The sequence below is a fragment of the Pagrus pagrus genome (assembly GCF_965226575.1).
Source record: "Pagrus pagrus genome assembly, chromosome: 18".
Classification (NCBI taxonomy): Eukaryota; Metazoa; Chordata; class Actinopteri; order Spariformes; family Sparidae; genus Pagrus; species Pagrus pagrus.
The window spans coordinates 15,984,926-16,004,099 of record NC_140202.1 but is presented as its reverse complement, the minus strand read 5'-3'; the positions used below and the strand labels follow the sequence as shown (position 1 = coordinate 16,004,099).

At 42.2% G+C, this 19,174-nt stretch overlaps 2 protein-coding genes across 3 annotated transcripts; one reads left to right on the top strand and one right to left on the bottom strand.

Moving 5' to 3' along the window:
- Positions 1 to 194: 194 nt before the first annotated feature.
- On the bottom strand, positions 195 to 4,036 carry gskip (gsk3b interacting protein). Its single transcript, XM_084381266.1, has 3 exons — positions 3,804 to 4,036; positions 1,522 to 1,767; positions 195 to 1,368 (listed from the first exon to the last, which is right to left on the bottom strand). Exons 2-3 carry the CDS (start codon positions 1,762 to 1,764, stop codon positions 1,210 to 1,212), a joined length of 402 nt encoding a protein of 133 aa, XP_084237392.1. The 5' UTR covers positions 1,765 to 1,767; positions 3,804 to 4,036; the 3' UTR covers positions 195 to 1,209.
- A 56-nt stretch (positions 4,037 to 4,092) lies between these two features.
- On the top strand, positions 4,093 to 19,123 carry atg2b (autophagy related 2B). Of its 2 annotated transcripts, XM_084381264.1 has the most exons (44): positions 4,093 to 4,156; positions 4,851 to 4,993; positions 5,102 to 5,263; positions 5,351 to 5,513; positions 5,660 to 5,812; positions 5,907 to 6,009; positions 6,159 to 6,321; positions 6,408 to 6,587; positions 6,698 to 6,794; positions 6,889 to 7,053; positions 7,183 to 7,334; positions 7,857 to 7,968; positions 8,249 to 8,492; positions 8,593 to 8,755; positions 8,903 to 8,995; positions 9,098 to 9,286; positions 9,527 to 9,800; positions 9,882 to 9,990; positions 10,070 to 10,271; positions 10,774 to 10,916; positions 11,149 to 11,306; positions 11,420 to 11,595; positions 11,692 to 11,842; positions 11,970 to 12,172; positions 13,270 to 13,350; positions 13,478 to 13,584; positions 13,668 to 13,760; positions 13,862 to 13,932; positions 14,022 to 14,098; positions 14,201 to 14,371; positions 14,454 to 14,586; positions 14,671 to 14,870; positions 14,960 to 15,189; positions 15,289 to 15,406; positions 15,503 to 15,694; positions 15,772 to 15,873; positions 15,968 to 16,046; positions 16,200 to 16,410; positions 16,499 to 16,568; positions 16,654 to 16,736; positions 16,926 to 17,047; positions 17,325 to 17,479; positions 17,570 to 17,719; positions 17,806 to 19,123. In XM_084381264.1, exons 2-44 carry the CDS (start codon positions 4,964 to 4,966, stop codon positions 18,034 to 18,036), a joined length of 6,261 nt encoding a protein of 2,086 aa, XP_084237390.1. In that variant the 5' UTR covers positions 4,093 to 4,156; positions 4,851 to 4,963; the 3' UTR covers positions 18,037 to 19,123. The 2 variants fall into 2 exon arrangements, with proteins under 2 accessions (XP_084237390.1, XP_084237391.1); XM_084381265.1 differs by lacking the exon at positions 4,851 to 4,993 and having other exon boundaries at positions 4,112 to 4,156.
- Positions 19,124 to 19,174: the final 51 nt, after the last annotated feature.

Genomic DNA, 19,174 nt, shown 5'->3' with positions numbered 1-19,174 from the left:
TGAACTTTTCACTTCCTCAAAAGCAGCGCATGATGTTGCGGTCACTGGCTGAGCAGTGGGCAGGAGACTAAATTTGTTTTCTTTCAAAGAAAGTTGCCTTGCAAGATGAGCGTAAACATCAACTTGAAAACCTTGGACTAATATCTTGTCTACTGTCAGACATTGTCATTGAAGTTTAAAAAAAAAAAGAGAAATTGAGTTTGAATTCTGAGAATTTTATTGGTCTGAGCAAAGGCCAGCAAGGAATATCTGTGAATGCAAAGGTAACATGTTTTCTTAGATTTCACAACACCGACGCTCACAAGCTCATAATCAGGTCATATACACAATAAACCAATATTGAAAAGCAGTTCAAAAGTCCAGTACAAGTCTAATAAACGGCTGTGCATTCTGACAAAATGAACCAAAAGTTAGATAAAACCAATACAAAAAGTATTTTAAACCACGAGGATAGCCTTGAAATTTTAAGCAACAGTTTGAAATGCAAGCTTGAGTTGCAATGCACTGTATGGACGAGAAACAAAGATAAATCCCAAACAATTAACTTGATAATTGGTTTGTGACATCAAACCTTTCAAATAAGATTCTGACCTCATTATCCATGTGAGGACAACCCCATTATCTTCAATACAAAATGTACTTTTCTAACCAAAAGTCAGTCATTAAGGCAGCATGTATGAGTTGCACTGAAAGAATACAGCTTTGGCTCTTTCACTGAGTCACCTGCCGAAAAACGAACAAGTTGTGTATATTGGATCAGTTATCGGGTCACAGCTTTAGTGCAAGCGAGGCAGAGGTGGGATCAGTAATTCACATAACTTGCTTTCTTTTTCTCAGATCATAGCAATGAGTACAAAAAGGTGCAGAATCCTCAAACACTGCACAGGTACAAATGTGTAGCGTGTGGAAGCGGGAAGATCTTTCCACAGTTGAAGTCAACACACAATGTTGCAAAAGAGCCCATACAGCCAATCCCTAGCAGTCACTAAAGTTAACTAACATGAAGTCATTCAATGATATGAAGGTCAGAACAAAGCAAAGTCGATAGGGCAGGGTACCCCTCATTGTAGTGGTAGCTAGGCAGGTGGACATCACATAATAGGCTATAATATTTGAGCAGACTTGGTTATGGTTGGCTCATATCCAAATACACCCACATCATCAACCTCCCTTCCACTTGTACAGCTCTTGCAGCATCTTGGTCCTGTTTTATTGTCCGTTTTGCTTCAGTCTCTCCAACCGCTGGAGCAAAGCATTGCCAAAGGCTTCTCTGTAACCGGGACTCAGCTTGTCCAGTAGCGAGTAAACAGTCTCGTGGTACTGGGTGCTCAAATCCTCGTCCACTTGATCGAAGGCGTAGCCCACCACCTGTTTGGGAAATGATTTATTGTCAAAATCAGCATCGTTTGGGGTCTGAAACATGCACAAACTAGAAACCACTGTGACAAAACCCAAGATGATGAAAATAGTCTGTGATTAATTTAATAGATGACAACTAATCGATTAATCGTTACACCTTACCCTTAGTCCTGCCTCTGTGAGCTCCAGACAGTACCGGTTTCCCTCCCTTGTTTCCACGTTTATGTAGGCTACGTCTGATGCACTGTCAAGATTTTGTGACACGTGCATTTCAGAGACAGCAAAAAGTACATCATTGACCACCGCTTCTGCTTCCAATCTCATGTCCTTGACGTCACCGAGCACGACACAGTCCTCATCAAATGAAGAGACGATGGCTTCCTCGGGCTGGCAGTCTATCTCCATCCCCTAAAACAGAACAACATTAATGACTCAGCTGAAGCCCAGATGTTACTGTGTGCTATTAAAACCTGCTGACGGAGATCTCCATGACACACACTGCTCTCGACTGTCATGGAAACAAGATGTACTCATTGGACTTAACACTCCTGCCACGTATTATCTACACTGACACAGTAATTAAGTAAAAGAATGTATTTTAACTACACCTGTAACTTCTGGTCATAAACCTTTATACATATATATTTGTCCAGGGTTAGCAGGGTTGTGGTTCAGCTTGCAGTGACGGTATATCTCGACATGTTTCTGAAAGGTAAAAAAAAAAGCAGAACTGAAACAAATGTGCATCGAATTGTTCTGTGAGTTTTTTTGTGCTAAGTGGACTAATTTAAGTATATAGCATCTGCTATGAGAGACACTTCCTTCTTCCCTACATAAAAACACACAAACAAGTTTTATGATGAATACAGTGCTGCACTGGTGTCCACCTGCTAGGTTTTTAGTGTTACTGTCCATCATTCAGATGTAGGTGTTGCAGCAGTATACCAGTTTAAAGGTATTAAGACAGACTGTTATCAAACTGTGCACATTTGCTTATCTAAGGTATTGAATTTAACTGTATTAGTGTTTTCAAAATAGATATATTTCAAGCTCACATCAGACTTCATGTCCATCAGGACGTAATATTTTGGTGCATTTGTTGAACAAGTGGAATCTTGTTTCGCTCCATTGATGCCTCGGGGCAGTCTGTGGTGCATTCCTGTATGAGACTCCTGCCTGTCAGCTGAGGCCTCTTCGCTCACATCTGGCTGTGTCATTGTTGATTCTGCTGGCTGGATGCCTTTATGGGCAATGAGCGCTCAGTAACGACGGCTGATTGTGAAAACACACATCAACCTTTGCTAAACCTGTTCCTTCCACCTTATTGACTCAACCGAATCAGGATGCTACAGGTACAACAAGTAGATCTGTCATTTTTATGGGAGACGTATTATCATTGTTCATGTCTTTGTAATTACATATTAAAGCAACACACAGCACCAGTTAAGGCTCCAAGTTGCCTGAACCATAACAAAATCCCACTGTCCATTTTTACAATTATATTAGGCAGATGAGACTTAGATAAAGATAAGAATAGACACCTGCAATGTCTTAGGTTTTCAAGAATGAACCCTCAGTGCTGAATTGTGCTAATCAACAAATCGGCAGATTGATCTATAGTTGAAGACCTACTGGCACATTCACCTCCATTCAGTAGAGGAGGATGTGTTTCGATCCTTTGCTTCAGTAAAAGATACGTAATCAATTACAAGCAAAAGCACTGCAGTGACATATTAAACATCATCAGCAAATTGTACTGCTGTAATTGTAAGTTTTAGGTAAATTGCAGGTTTTAATGCAGCAATGGTGTGTTTTAAGCGTTGTATAAAATATTATGTAAATATCTACATTTGTTAATAAGTAATTAGATAAATTTAGTGAAGTAAATACAAAAATGACTCACTGAGGTAGAAATATAAAGTCGCATGACATGGAAATACTCAAATACTTCCAACTTTGCACTGAAATGCAGCACTTGAGTAAATATACTTAGTTACTTTCTATCGCGACATGTTGATTTATACTTTCAAAAGCGGCCTGACAGCGACATCCTGAGGACTCCTTCTTGAGTAGGAGGCTGAGGAAAAACATAGCTGGTTGCTGTCCCTCCTCCAGACATCATTGATCATCATTAATATTGTATAAATGTCATGCAAACGCGGTTATTCGGCTAATCAGCACACTGGTAATTAGCTCGACCGATACTGTAGCAAACTTAAAAGGCTAATGTGTCAAACATTTTGGGATAAACTCAGGGAAAACTAACATCCAGCTCCTGCACTGGTTCAACAACACTGACCGCTCTGCGGGCCATAAACGCATTTCAGTCACTGTTTATATCTAAAAACGTGCATACTTCATATAAACAAAAGATTCACAGCACGTTTGATGTGATTTATTCTACAATAATCATTTCTAAAACAAACCGCGTTCATTTTTCTCACCTCCTCGCTGGTTGTGCTCTTCCGGGCTTGTGGAAGCTTCCAGCCCACTCGGAGCTCTCCTCAAGTGGGGAAGGATCAGTCCGATGAGCGCTGACCAACGACAGGTAGATCACTTCTGAGGCTCAAAAATGTGGACAACCAGAGACTGACAAAAATTCACGCCGCCCCCCTGTTTCTATTTTATGTGCTTCGTGACTGAACAACTACCTAAATGAAATCCTGACCCAGTAAATTGTCCCACGGACCACGCAGTTCCGCCATGTTGTGACGTCATCGGCTAATCCCGCCCCCGGAGTGTGTAGGCTCAATTGGTGCGGAGTCATGAAAGTGTTTGTAAACAACTCAGTCAGAAGGTAACTTATGAGCTGCATTCATATCTTCAACTCTGTTTGCTTACTCATGCATGTCGGCACACCGCGCTGCTGTATATATGTGTAGTGTTTTTGGTTTTTTGTGTCAGCATACGTCTTTACATGTGTGGGTACATTTGAGAAATGTTGGATTTGAGTTTAGCTAGCTAGCTAGCTAGCAAACATGCACTGCTGTCAGCTTAGCCTGACGTTAGCCGGCTATGCTACTGTTTCCTCGTTCTGCCTGTAGCAGTGGCTAGCTAAATTCGCTGGCCTCATACTTGCTAGCCGGCTAGTTAGCCCAGTGACATGCCTTTGTCTAGCCAGAAGTCAAAGCGCAGCTCCCGTCACTTGACAACGATGACAGCCCTGTTTAGGTAAACATAGCTAAGGGTAGCTAGCGACTGGTCTGGGGGCATGCTAATAGTTATTTCGCAAGTGTGTTTGGCTAGTTTATACCGGCTCTAGAATGGGGACAAAATAAGGCTTAGCGCTAGGACAACAATAACATCATTAGGACATTTTATGTAACTATATTACAAACGTCACTCAGGAGCAATTTAAATAAGTTTCTGTGTTAAACTGACGCATTACTGAAGCTTGTTGTTGTCGACTGTGTTGTAGACATTTCGTGCCAAGTCTCATGTTGTGTCCAGTGTACAATTACAAACAGGGCACCATATGTGTCTTTCCATAGGCGCAGCAAACTGGAGTCGGACCACTTTCCTCACATATCCCCGAGTGTCAACACATCCTCCAAAGTGTCCCTAATCTTGGGATGTGAAGGGTGTTTGAGCTCACGATTTCTCCATGTCTTTAAGTCGACAGGATGACACGACTGTAACGCCAGTGATTAATTCAAAGCCGTTTAAGTAGGTATAGCATTCCGGTTGCAGAGCCTCGAGATCCATTTGATTACCCTGTGTACTGTCCACCTATCAAATTAAGATGCCGTGGCCTTTTTCGGAGTCCATCAAGAAGCGTGCCTGCAGGTACCTCCTGCATCGATACCTGGGCAACTTTCTGCAGGAGAAGCTGAGCTTGGATCAGCTCAGTTTAGACCTCTATCAAGGCACTGGATCACTTGCACAAGTGCCATTGGATAAATGGGTATGTTTGTGTCTTTGATTAATTAATTTTATTTGAACTGAATCCACATGAATGAGAAGAGCTACAGCATTATTTCTTGTTCCTCAGTCACTCAATGAGCTCCTAGAGACGGCAGATGCCCCTTTTGAGGTAATCGCGGGGTTCATCCAGACAATTTCTCTAACCGTCCCATGGGCAGCACTCCTGCATGAAAACTGTGCACTAGAGGTCAAGGGGTTGGAGATGGTGCTCAGACCAAGACCAAGAATAGGTGAGGAGAGACTCTGTGATGTGCCACTACAACACCATCTGTGAAAAAGTGTTTACATGAATGCAAAAGTTGTTGTTACACTTGCAAAAGTTGATGAGTAAATTTACTGAAAACTAAATGACTGTCACAACTGGCTGTTCTTCCAGCATCTGGCACTGAGCCCATGTACTGGTCCAGTTTCATGACAAGCAGCATGCAGCTTGCCAAAGAATGTCTGAGCCAGAAACTCACCGACGATATGGGGGAGAGCTTTCAGCCTTTTGAGGGATTAGAGAAGTTTGCAGAAACGATAGAAACAGGTACATTATGTCTCAACTGTTCAGCAACATTTTAAGAATATTTACCAGCCAAATATTATGTAAAGTAATTTCTTTTAATTTCCTCTCTTTGCAGTTCTGAGAAGAGTAAAAGTGACATTTTTGGATACTGTTCTCAGAGTCGAACACATTCCAGAAAATTCTAAAACTGGGATTGCCCTTGAGATTCGGATCAACAAGTAAGTGTGGACAGTCAGTGGGATGACAGGCAAAAATATTCTAAGAGGAGAAAGGGATGACAATATACTATTGAATATTGAATATAGATGTCCCTTATATGAAGTACGTGCATTGCGTTAAGATAATTTTGTTCCATGGATCTTTGCAGGATTGTTTACTGCGATGAAACGGACGAGGAGACTTCAAATGTTAATGTGCATCAGCCAACCACATTTGCACATAAAAACCTGCAGATGGAAGGCATCAGCGTATTTTGGGATGAGTTCTCAGATGTGTCCCGTGCTGGTTGTAAAACTTCCCCCACTCCAACGGTTGGTGTAGAGAGTCTTTAAAGAAATGGCATAAAAGAATCGTGCGTTTAAGCCTTTTTTGAAAATACATATCTCTTATTTTGCAGGAAACTGAGCCAAAGCTCTCCCCCAGCTGGAATCCAAAAATAATATGTGAGCCTCATCCCCAGTTCACAGAGCCTGTATCCTCGACAACACCCTTTGAACCTGTGCAGGTTGGGAGCCTCGGTGGTAAAATAGAGTTGTCCCTCACTCTGAAAAACAACTTGGCAATGCCTGGAGCAAAGGTAAACAAACCATTTCTTAATTATGAAAGATTCTCTGAAAAAACGGTCCTCACTATTATGAACTATTGGTAATAGGTATTAATGAGGGTGTTTTGCATGTTTCGTTTCAGCTGGATGTTGTTGGACATATTGATACACTTCTTATTCTACTGTCCCCACGCCAAGTTCATCTTCTTCTGGACTTGTTTGGAGCTTTCTCTGGTGGAGGTGAGCACCCCTCTGTTGGTAGATCATAGGGAACATGAGCAATTCATTATTCGGAAATAGAGTGAAAAGAGTATTTCTTATTCTTTGTGTGAAGGTACACAGGAGTGGGCTAAGGATAGAAAGAGCCGACCCATACAGCAGGAGGATGAGTATCGCCTCCACATGGAACTGAACCGCTGTCTAAAAAAGGATACCACCGTGCCGGGAACAGACCCTGATCTCTTTGAGAGCCAGACCACCAGAACTGTGTCTAGTCGAGGTTGGACTCAAACACCATTCTCTAACCGCTGACCTTTCTGAGAAGTCATGGTTGCATCTATCTAATGAAATTTGTTCTTTCTTTGTCCTTTCCTATTATCTTTTTTAAACATATCCGTGGGTGGTGTAGATGATGTGTTCTTCTCCATGGCAGACATGGACATGTCTCACAGCTTGTCATCCCTTCCTCCTCTGGGTGAACCACCCACGGTTGACTTGGATTTGTCGCTTAATAGCAACTACTCTGCCTCCCCAGGGGAGTCTCCCTCTGGAAATGCAACAGTAAGTCCTCTGTCTTTGGCTTGAATCATCACAACACATTGAAATTTAATGAAGGTGAGCACCGTAGTCTGGTGGTCTGGTTACTGTACCCTTTTCTTTTCCCTTACTTTATTGTAGACGTGGACATACAGTATACATATGTACAAACAGGTAAATGGACAACAGAAAAAAACAAAAAACAAATTCACCTTCACATTTTACAATGCCGGAGTCCTTTTTATATGTAGCATATTATATTTGTTTAATAACTTAAAGGTCTTCAAGGAAGGAAGCACACAAAGGAAGGAAATTCATGTTCATGTTAAGTGGAAAAAATAGATGGGAAATACTATTTTTAGTTCACGGGATCACAATCATAATCAATGTGTAAATTCATTGCATCTTGAAAGACCCGTCTTTAAGCTTGTAATTGATTCAACTTTACCATGCCTTCTCCCACTGTTTATCAATGATCTATTTTCACTATGGGTGTTTGAGTTTGTGTTGTACATCAGATCATATCTGTGTATCTGTGTTTTGTAGGCTCTGTGGGATGATTACATGGATGTACCACGACAAAGAGAAAAGCAGACTAATGAAACTCCCGTGCAGCCTCGGGATTCACAACTCCATCAAAAATTACTGAGACAGACTTGTAAGTATCACAATATATCAGTTTATTTCTTCATATGCAACTAGTCCCTCGTGGCCGTATGCTTAAGTAAAGAAAAGGAGTTTGCAGGTTGTCATTCCAAGCAAAGATTACATCAGCATATCTTCCTGATAAGAGCTTTATCTGTAGTTGAAGGTATGATAAACAGTGATATTGACTGGAGAAGTAGTTGGCTCTAGTAGACTTTACAAACACACAGCCCTCATTTCACCAGAGTGAAAATTAAGTATCTGTATGTTAATGTGCTGTTGTCGTATTTCAGCCCATCCATCCAAAACCCACGGTGATGAGTCACGGCCAGAGCTGGTGTTAAAGTTAACGTTGAGTAGCCTGGCTGTCTCAGTCCTCCACATCGACCCGCTGCCACCACCAGATGCTGCTCCCAGTCCCCTTGGCCCTCTTGCTGCACATTTCTTCAGCACAGTGGGTCCAGGCCATCTCGCCCCTGCTGCTTTCCTTCAGTCTCGGACAGTGTTTAACAAGGCCTGCCCCCATGACCATCTAAGGTGCACTTTTATTTATCAGCAATTCCTGTTAAAGCATATTGTGGCACAGAAATCTAATTGAAGTGTTGAATGTGTGTCTGATCTGGACTTATATTTGCAGATTTGTGGCTCAGGGCCTGAAGATAAAGTATGAGCACTTTCAGGGATCCAGCCTGCGGACTTTTAGCACTGACGTCTCCCTAAATCAGATGGAGTTTCTGGAGTGTCTGTTCCCCTCTGAGGCTGTCAGTGGAGGCTCCCAGAGAGGCATTCAGTACACTGAGGTTAGAGTTTCAAGCCTGAGCTAAGCACATTTTGCATTGCGCTGTGCTTTGGTTGGTTAAACACTGCACAGTCATTCAGTACGCCTGAAAATTGCCGCTGGCATGACATTAGGAGCGTTTCTCACTAGTTTCTCTGTCACACCTCAGCTCCTGACATTTGACACCACAGCCAGTGCTGATGCACCGCTTACCACCTGCCTTCACCTGCTTTACAAACTGGCCGAGCGCAGAGGCCCTCAGGTAACAGCATTTATCAGTCCAACATGAAACCACAGCACTAGCACTTAACACTCAAACACATCGTCCGGCTTCTGCTTAGTCAACCCTCACTTCTCTGCACAGGGTGGCCAGGTTCGCCTCAGCACCATTCCCAGGAAAGCTGAGATACAGGTGGAGCTGGGCCCTGTGCGCTGTGAGCTGGACATCAGCATCGTAGACCGTCTCAACTCATTGCTACAACCTCAGAAGCTGGCTACCACAGAGCTGATGGCCTCCCACTTGTACACATCCTATAATAAACATGTCAGCTTGGTAAGAGCATCCAAAGAAATGTTAATTAAGATGAAAATATTTTTTTGTTTGGCAATCAAATGTTTACTAACGATTGTTAGTTTCAGGTGATCATACAATACTGAAAACAAGAATATTATATCTGATTTCTGCCCCTAAATCCTACACACTGGACCTGTTAGACTTGGTTTTAAAAAGGTAGCACTGTTTCTTCAACTTATATATAATGTAATTCTGTGTTTCTTTAAACTCATTTCACAGCATAAAGCCTTTACAGAGGTTTTCCTTGATGACAGCCATACTCCCACCAACTGTCATGTATCGCTGACTGTGAACGCCCCATTGCTGGGCCTTGCAGTCCGATTCCCCATCCCTGACCTGCGCTCAGATCAGGAGAGGGGCCCGTGGTTCAAGAAGTCTCTGCAGAAGGAAGTTCTCCACCTGGAGCTTGAGGACCTGGAAGTGAAAACAGAGTTCATGGGAGGCACCTCTCCTGACCAAACCAAAATGGAGCTCACCTTTAGGGAGCTTATTGGTATGTGATCTAAAGGGGAAAAAATCTAAACATCTCTCTGATGTTTGCTTGCTCTTTAACTGCTTTATTTTCTTTGCATAGGGAAGTTTCAGGAGGAGCCGGATCAACCAGCTGTCCGGTTCCTCAGAGTGTCCCACACCATGGATGGCGACATGACAACATCTGAAAGTGTAAAATTCGATTGGCCGAGGTAAGTTTATCTAACGAACCTCAAACTGATCTGTCAGTTCAGGGAGAATCTCTCAGTGACATATAATCTGTTTGAGCAGGGTCGTGCTGAAGATGAACCCCACTGCAGTCCACTCAATCCTCGAGCGGGTGACGGCTGAAGATGATGAGGGGGCTGAGGACCATTCCCTTGAAGAGGAAGAGGAGGAAGGGGCTGCTCATTCACTGAAGGATGTGTGTGACTTTGGGAAGCCAGAACCATCACCCTTTTCGTCACGAAGGGTTATGTATGAGAATGAAGAGGTAGGTCATGGCTGAAGGGCCACATTCAGAATGTTAATATGCAGCCAACTACTGTATATTTTATGAAACATTTTTGTGTTGAAGTGTAGCAGTTTTCTTTTAAATCACTAAGTAAATGCACTGGAGACCAAATGTATTGGCTTAGAAATTGTCAGGGTGTATAGATTTTTAATCTTATGATCTACCCAGTTCTGACCAGAGGCAGTAATAACATGTTATCAATGCACAAATGCCTTAAATTAAACTATTAGAAATGTTGTAGCATGCATATTTACTCATATTTGAAAGACATCCTTTTTCAATTTGCTTAATTGAAGAATTGGTGTTACAGTTTTGGTCTAAAGCAGGTGGACTTTGTGCATGTGGATATATTTGCATTCAGAAGCGAGAGGGTATCCTGTGGATGATGTATTCAAATGTATGACAGATGCTTTGCGTACCTAACCTGTTGACAGAGCAGGTGGCGACAGGCCCATGTTTAGAAAATATTTTTTGATTGCAGATGGTCATCCCTGGTGATGTCGCAGAGATGACGGAGTTTCAGGAAAAAACCATGAACAACTCTCGCTTCATCCTTGAGTTGTGTTTCCCCAATGTGCAGTTAGTCCTCCCCAGCAAGGCATTTTATGAAAAACTACACAACAGGTACGTAATTTGTAATATGACAGTAAAATTACAGCAAAACAGCTCGGGGTGTCACCAGGAAAGCAATTAACATTTACATTTTACATTTACACTTATGTTTAAATATGTTTTGTAATTAGCTGAAACCAAAATTAATTGCTGTGGTCAAGACTCCTTTAATCAAGATACCTTTAATCAATATACTAACCCCTACCTGTCCTGTAAGAACAAATATATATTCTCAATATTTCAGGATAAACAATGACCTGCTGCTGTGGGAGCCTACTGCTCCATCTCCAGTGGAGACAGTAGAAAGCATGCCATATGGAGTTGGACTCTCTGTCGCCAGTCAGTTGATCAACACTTACTCCAAGGACAGTTTCAGTCAGTTCCGCTCTACTGGTCCCGAAGGTGAGATGACAAAAAACACTAATCTGCGTCAGACTGTTATTATTATAGTAATAGGAATGTCTAATGTGAAATCATGGTTCACTTCATAGACATGCTTTGCGTTTTGCTTTCAGATGAGACCAGTGGGTCAGAAGAGGAGACCATGCATTATTACTCTCCTGCCTCTGAGCTGGGTCACAGGTCTCGCAAGAAGAAAAAGCCCAAAGCACAGACCAAGACCTCCCAGAGCCTGTTTTCTGTCATCATCAGTGTCAATCATGGTCTGGTGGCTCTTCAAACTAATGCTAAGGTAAACTCAAGTCCTTTTTGATATCACTTACAGTTTCATTTTTATAAAATATGTTTGATGGAAGTTGGGATTAAGTTTCCATCTTCTTTCCTCCAGAAGGAGGATAAAACTGTGCTGAAAAACAAACATGGCGAGTTTTGGCTGGAGGTGAAAAATGCTGTGCTGTTCAGTGTGACGCAGTATGAAGGCTATAAAGACCAACACTACATCTGCTTCCACACTAGTAGTATTTGCATGTATCATCAAGGTAAACCAGCTACAAGTACTCACTATGTGATATTTGGTGATATGGGACCTACTCTACTATACAATGCACTTTTCTAATGTCAATGTACTACTCTTTCACTGATGTCTCACTCTGTTAACCTGCTCAGGGCTTGTGGATGGAGGCCCCTCTGTATCAGACATCAAGTTGCCATGCAGGACACATCCCCACTGGTTAGAACAAACTATCTACCAATCAGAAACACCTCCTGAGAGATCCTCAACACCCTCGGAGGGAATTGGTCTGGAGGCCCGCAGCATGGTGTCTGTTGCTGTCAAAATCTCATCACAGAATGCAGAACGCAATGTCAAGGTAACCGAGGCCACGCCGACTTTGCATAGATTCTGTCTGTTGAATAGTTGACACCCCCAAGAATGAAACGGCGTGTATTCGCTACCCCAGAGTCACTGTTGCATTTAATTGTTTGGTGGATCATTTGTCTGCCAGCATTGCCAGTGGACAACAGCAATTCAGAAAAGTGTTCTCTATAATATACTTTCGATACATTTGCCAGTAAATAAAGCAATATTAACTTACCAGATATTTTAGTTTGTTTCGATGTTCACTCACTCATACAGTGTATGAGAGATGCTCAAGTGAAGGAATTCCAGTACCACATTAATCCTCTTGTTCCTTTATCCCTCATGAATGTGCCTTTGTTATAAACTCTTCTTAAGTTTTAATTAACAGTGACTCTTATCAAGTTCAGTGTCTAGCAGGGTGCTTCACAGAGCTTCAGCCTTCAAAGCTTTAGCCCTGCTATTTGTTTGAAATATGTTGACTAAGACAGTCATGGCAAACTGTCAGCATCAAAAGACACTTTCATGACTACATTTGCCCTGTAGATGGGGCTACTGTCAAAGTAAAGTTACTTTTCTTGATCTACTTCAACCCAAACTTTGACCAGGCCATGTAAGTGCATGGTAAATGCCTTTGTTTTCTAAGTGGGGCCCTTTGTGTACTGCCACTGTAGTCAAATAATGGGCAGCTGAGTCAACATCTCTTGCTGGGAAACATCAGGCATGATTATATGTTGATTATTGAATTATTCCTGGAGCCACACCTGTGCAGTAGCATCTGTTTCAGCACAGATTTAAAGACATCATATGTAATATTTCTCAATTAAAATGTAAAAAAAAGTCTTTTGTACATACATTCCCATTTCTGCCCAAGTCATGTAGATAGATTTTCATCAGCAGTGGTGGTTGTTTAACAATGAAGACAGCAACACCCATGATCTCATGCTATTGACATCTTTTGTTTTGATTGAGAGACCCCTAGCTGCAGAAATTACATACTGTGTATTTATCATAATACTTTATTCAAGTCTTTCTCGTATTGTGTGTTTTCAGCATATCAGTTAGCTCACTTTTTTTTTCACTGTGGTCATGCGTGCTTCTCTTTTGCAGGAATTTCTGGTTGCTGTTGGAGTGAGAGGAGCCACGCTGCAGCACAGAGTGGTCCCGCCCAGCCTGGGCTGGTATGACCAGGTAGGCCAAGACTGAGCTACCACCTCACTAACATTTACAAAACCTATTTTTCCTTCAAATGTTCAGAGAGCATTTGAGGGAATTAAAATTGATTAAAATCACACATTTGTAATCTTCTGTGCAACAGATTGTTGACTTTTTGAATGTTTCCGATGAGCCTGTGTTGGGTTACGCCCCTCCTACGTCTGTCACCACCCTACATTTACACCTGTGGAGCTGCTCTCTAGACTACAGGTAAGCAGACATCATAACTCTTCCTAAATAGTTTCTTGTTGTCTGTGTGTGTATTGTCATGAGGCTTTTTTTTCTCTTGGCAGACCCCTTTACCTGCCACTCCGATCACTGCTGGTCGTCGAGACTTTCAGCATCTCCAGCAGTGTCTCCTTAGACCACTCTTCCTCAACACTCAGGTATAGAAAGCCTATTGGTTTTGTCTCTTACGCAAAATGACGCGATTGCACTGAAGTTATAGAAAAAGTTGTCCTTGCTGAGTGTAATATGTTGTGCACAGGATCATTTTGGACGAAGCGGCTTTGTTCCTCTCAGACAAGAGTAACGCTGTCTCTGTCAATCTAGCACGTGGTAAGTTGACTTCAGTGATGATTTCGAAGAAACTGCTTGAAAGGGTTAAATGCAGCTTTGATTTATGTTTGCTTTTGGTTTTTCGTCAGACTATGTCCAAGTGGTAGACATGGGAACATTGGAGCTTCGGATTACAGCTGTCAAACCTGGGGTGGATGGAAAGTTGGTAAGAGTTGTCTGACTACATAACATTAATGTTTGAAACTTTCTTTCATGAATATAAGGTTGGAAATTTTGTACATCATCTTATTGTCTCTCAAATTGACAGTCGGAGCCCAGATTTGAGCTGCGCTGCTCCAGCGATGTCATTCACATCAGAACATGCTCCGACTCCTGTGCCGCCCTCATGAACCTCATCCAGTATGTAGCCAGCTATGGAGACTTACTGCCCCCTGCAGAACCAGAGGCCAAGCACAGCAGCACCACACAAAGAACCAAGGTCAGCTGTGCAACAGCATATGCCGATGTTACAAACTTGCAATAGGGTCATACGCACTCAGCTTGAATGTGTTTTTTGACAGGTGGAGTTTCCTAGCCGGCCCACATCTCAGACCTCGTTGCTCGCTGAGACTGAGCAGCAAATGTTGCAGGACCTAATGAGTGAAGCGATGGAGGAGACTGACGGGCAGCACCCAGCAGGGCCGCAGCAGAATGGTGAAGACTTTGATCAGTAAAGATGAAAGTTTAGCTCCATGAGCTTTATTTAACTAGATTTTATACTTTTACAAACATCTATAGGTGCACATGAGGAGCAGAATCAAGACCATGACCCGCCTCGCTCAGACCTATTCTTGTTCCCGGATGAGAGCGGAAATTTTAACCAAGATTCAAGCCCAACTTACCCCATGCTTCACTCTCCACTCATCACTCCTGTCCCTAGCCTGGCCCAAGAGACTGACGACTTTTGTATCCTGGAGACACCAGGGTCCCGGGGAGAGGTCAGGATATATTTACACACTGTTATGGCTACATAACAAAGAGACTGAAAATCTGTTTTGTGCTCACTGGTAAGCATTATGTGTTTCAGGATCTTGATCAGGAGCCAGTGGTAAAGCAGCTTACTTTAGACCCTGTGGAAATCAAAGACGATTACTTCAGTCAGCCCTTGGAAGGGAGTGATTCCAGCCGTGGAGCCATGAACTTTCCCATCCCAGAGGTGCGCTACCTCATCAAGGAGATCTCCGTTATCTGGCACCTCTATGGCGGGAAAGACTTTGGGAGCGCGGTTTTCACCGCATCTCCTGCTAGAAGCCGAGGGTGAGACATTCACTATGTAACTGTACACACACTGTTTAAATTGTGCTCAAAGGGAAACAGGCTTGTTTAATTTTTTTTGTCATTTTCTCCACCTTGCAGGTCTACACCTCATAGCTCCCCCTCTCAAACTCCTGTCAGACAGGCCAAGGCTTCGGGACGGGCAGGAGGTGGAAGAGGAAGGAACCCTGATGTGCTGATGGAGATACAGCTCAGCAAGGTAAACTTCCTCTTTACCTGGAATGCATTTTTATTATTTAACCCTCACATAGATCACATAAATACCTTGGGTCGTTTCCTTTTACCGTTTTCCTAGGTGAGGTTTCAGCATGAGGTGTACCCACAGTCCCAGCTGGCTTCTGGGCCAGCGATGGATCAGCCAGTCTCCCGGCAGGTGTTCATCGTGCAGGACTTGGAGATTCGTGACAGACTGGCTACGTCACAGATGAACAAGTTCCTCTACTTGTATTCTAGCAAGGAAATGCCCCGAAAAGCCCATTCTAACATGGTGAGGAAGGCAACACACTCATATTAACCCAGTCAAGTCTTGGCCTGCTATAATTCCTTCTGTGCTTTTGGTCTTAGCTGACGGTTAAGGCGCTGCACATGTGTCCTGAGTCAGGCCAGACTCCACAGGAGTGCTGTTTGCGTGTTTCTCTGATGCCGCTTCGCCTCAATATTGATCAGGTAAAAGATATATAGAATTTTTCCACTGTATCAAAGATATCTCATATGTCTTCAGTAACATGTCTTGACAGACTTGTTTTTTGTTTGTTTGAAGGATGCACTGTTCTTCTTGAAGGACTTCTTTGCCAGTCTTGCAACTGAAGTAGAGTTTTTCTCACCGCCTGCTCAAGAAGGTAAAGCTCAATATTCAGACCCAGAGTGTTGGTATTTGACGACCAGGGAGTAAAACTCAATAATCAACTATTCTTGATCCAGAATTGCTTACTGCTCTTTTAACATCAGCCTCACTTTTAAATGCTGACTCTTGACAATGTTTTGTTCTGCAGCTGTCTGTGTTTCAACAAAAAAAGCTGCTGCCCCAGAGATCTCCTGCAGCTTCTCCAAGCATGCCGGTAGTAGCCAAGATCCAGCTCCAATCATCTCAGTACCTGCTCAGAGACGTTTGAGCCACAATGGCTTCTCCACATCTGGCAGGGAAGAGTTGATTGACATTGAAGTCTCTGCCCCTTCCTTCACAGACCAGCCCATCTTCTTTAGGTCAGTGTTCACTAACTAAAGAAGGAAAGCATATAATAATTGAATAAATAATGTTTGGGTGTTGGGTAATGTTTTCCTTTCCTAACAGGGAGTTTCGATTTACCTCTGAGGTTCCCATTCGCCTGGATTACCATGGGAAGCATGTTTCAATGGAGCAAGTAAGTCTTCTAAGGGGGCTTTGTATTAAAATCACACTTAATTTATCTGTGCATTATGAATGATTTCATGACTGCTGTATTTCAGGGAACATTTGCAGGCATCATCATCGGGTTGACGCAGCTTAATTGTTCCGAACTGAAACTGAGGCGTTTGTGCTATAGACAAGGGTATGTTTACCATCATAATATATCAGATATTATATCACACTGTGTGGTTTATTGTTAGGTATCTTTGATTTAGCCAGTAATGGAGCAAATTTCATTGACACAACACAATACTTGCCCATCAAGTGTGTGATTGACTAATCAGAGAACTAATAACTTTTCCCAGGAAGCTAATACTTGTCTGTATTTTAGATTGTTAGGTGTGGATAAGCTGTTTTCCTATGCAATAAATGAGTGGCTGAATGACATAAAGAAGAACCAGCTTCCAGGACTTCTGGGTGGCGTAGGACCCATTCACTCTCTGGTACAACTAGGTGAGTACAACACATGTTCATAACCTAGTCACAAGCGTTGTGATATTATTAAATTAACTTGTGTTTCACAACTTGCTTTAATAGTAATTGTAATAACAACAACCATAACAATAAACCATAACAATTACATGCGCTAAATGCTTCTCATTAAAAAAAAAAGACGTAATGAACATAAAGGCATAGGCACAAGGCGTAGACAAGTTTCAAGATTGAATAGATTGAATCATTTACAGTGTGTGAGCTTACTGATTCAGGCTTGTCTATCATGAATGTCCAGTTCAAGGATTCAGGGACTTGGTCTGGCTCCCGATTGAGCAGTACAGGAAAGATGGTCGAATAGTCCGCGGGTTTCAGCGCGGCACTGCCTCATTTGGAACTTCTACTGCTATGGCTGCTCTGGAGCTCACCAACAGGATGGTGCGGACCATCCAGGTAAACTTTCCACTGTTAGTAAAAAAGTCTGTATTCAATACTAATGACAACAAGAGGCGTCAGACAATGTATTGTGTGTGTCATCTTTAGGCAGCAGCTGAGACGGCTTATGACATGGTGTCTCCTGTGCCCGATGAGAGAGACACAAAGAGGATAAAACGGTTCACCGGTTACGGACTGGCTCATCAGCCCGTTGACCTGAGGGAAGGTGTAGCCAAAGCCTACACTGTGGTGAAAGAGGTAAAAAGTAATATTTAGAATATTAACACTTGAATTACATTAATGGAAAGAGGCTGTTCTCACAAGGATTTTATTTTCATCTACAGGGGATCACAGACACGGCTTTGACCATCTATGACACAGCCACTCGGGAGCACGAGCAGCGTGGGATGACGGGTGCAGTGGGTGGAGTTCTCCGCCAGCTCCCTCCTGCAGTGGTCAAGCCACTCATTATGGCCACTGAAGCCACCTCCAACGTCTTGGGTGGGATGAGGAACCAGATTCACCCAGATGCACGCCAGGAGGAGTCTCAGAAATGGAGGCAGGGCGAGGAGTAATTCTTACTGCCATGTGGTACCTGAAACCAATGACTGTGCAGAAGCAACAGCCAGTAAATGAAACTTTTCTTGAGAGCGTTTTCGAAGCGGAACATCTCAGAGGTGCATTTACAGCCTCAGTGTAAATAAGATACTATTCATCTCGTGGCAATTTGAGCTACATGTGATTCAGCTTGTGTCAGCTTACCAGTTCCCTCACAGTGCCTTCATGGTTATCAGCATTGTCCAACTGTATGTTTAATCAAAGGGATATATGTAGAGTGACGAGTTAAAGAGCCACATATTGTCTTCATATGGGATAGATACAGGCATTTAAAAGTAAAATCATAACAATGAAGAAATAGGCTCTTATCTCACGAGGCACAAACATTTGCTTCATTCTCAAACAGCTCTGTTTACAAGTTGTATGTTGTTAAGTTCTTTATCCTATTTGGTGTCAAAAAACACTGATATTATAGGTGTAGAGACCCTTAATTTATATAACAAGCACTGTATGTGGGCCTTGTCATTTACTGTAAAAAATTCCTAATGTGTAACATTTCATGCAAATACAAGAGAACAAATATAGAGACTGAATTGTTTGTGTGAAGTTCTGTTATCAGCACTTTTGGGTGACTTTGAAGAGTTACTTGCTCAAATGAATGACGGGAGATGGGACGATTACCCAAATTTGTTTCACAAGTTTCACAGTTTTATTTTGAGCTGTGATCAATGTTTGTGTCATTTTTGCAAAAAGCTGCTTTTTAAAAAAAACAACAACAAAAAAACAGTTTTAAATGTTGAATCGATCAGTCTGCTGCTCACATTTTCATATTATTGACACAAACTTGTACTAAAACACTATATGCTCAAAATCTTGAAAGCAAAGTCTTAATATCCTGCACAGTTGATTTTTTTTTTTTTAAGTGTATGTTTGGATATTGATATTTGGTATGATATGTTGTGTTGCAGGCATTTCATTTACCCATGTTCTTGTTTATGTGGACAGGATAGTATTTCATGTACATAAGTGTACATACAGTTGATTGATGAATTTGTATTAAAAGCATGAAAGGGAAATAAAAATGGTTCAGCTCACCAGAGTAAAGGCTGGCTCCATGTGTGGTTTTTTTTTTTTTTTTTCTACCCCTTTATTCTT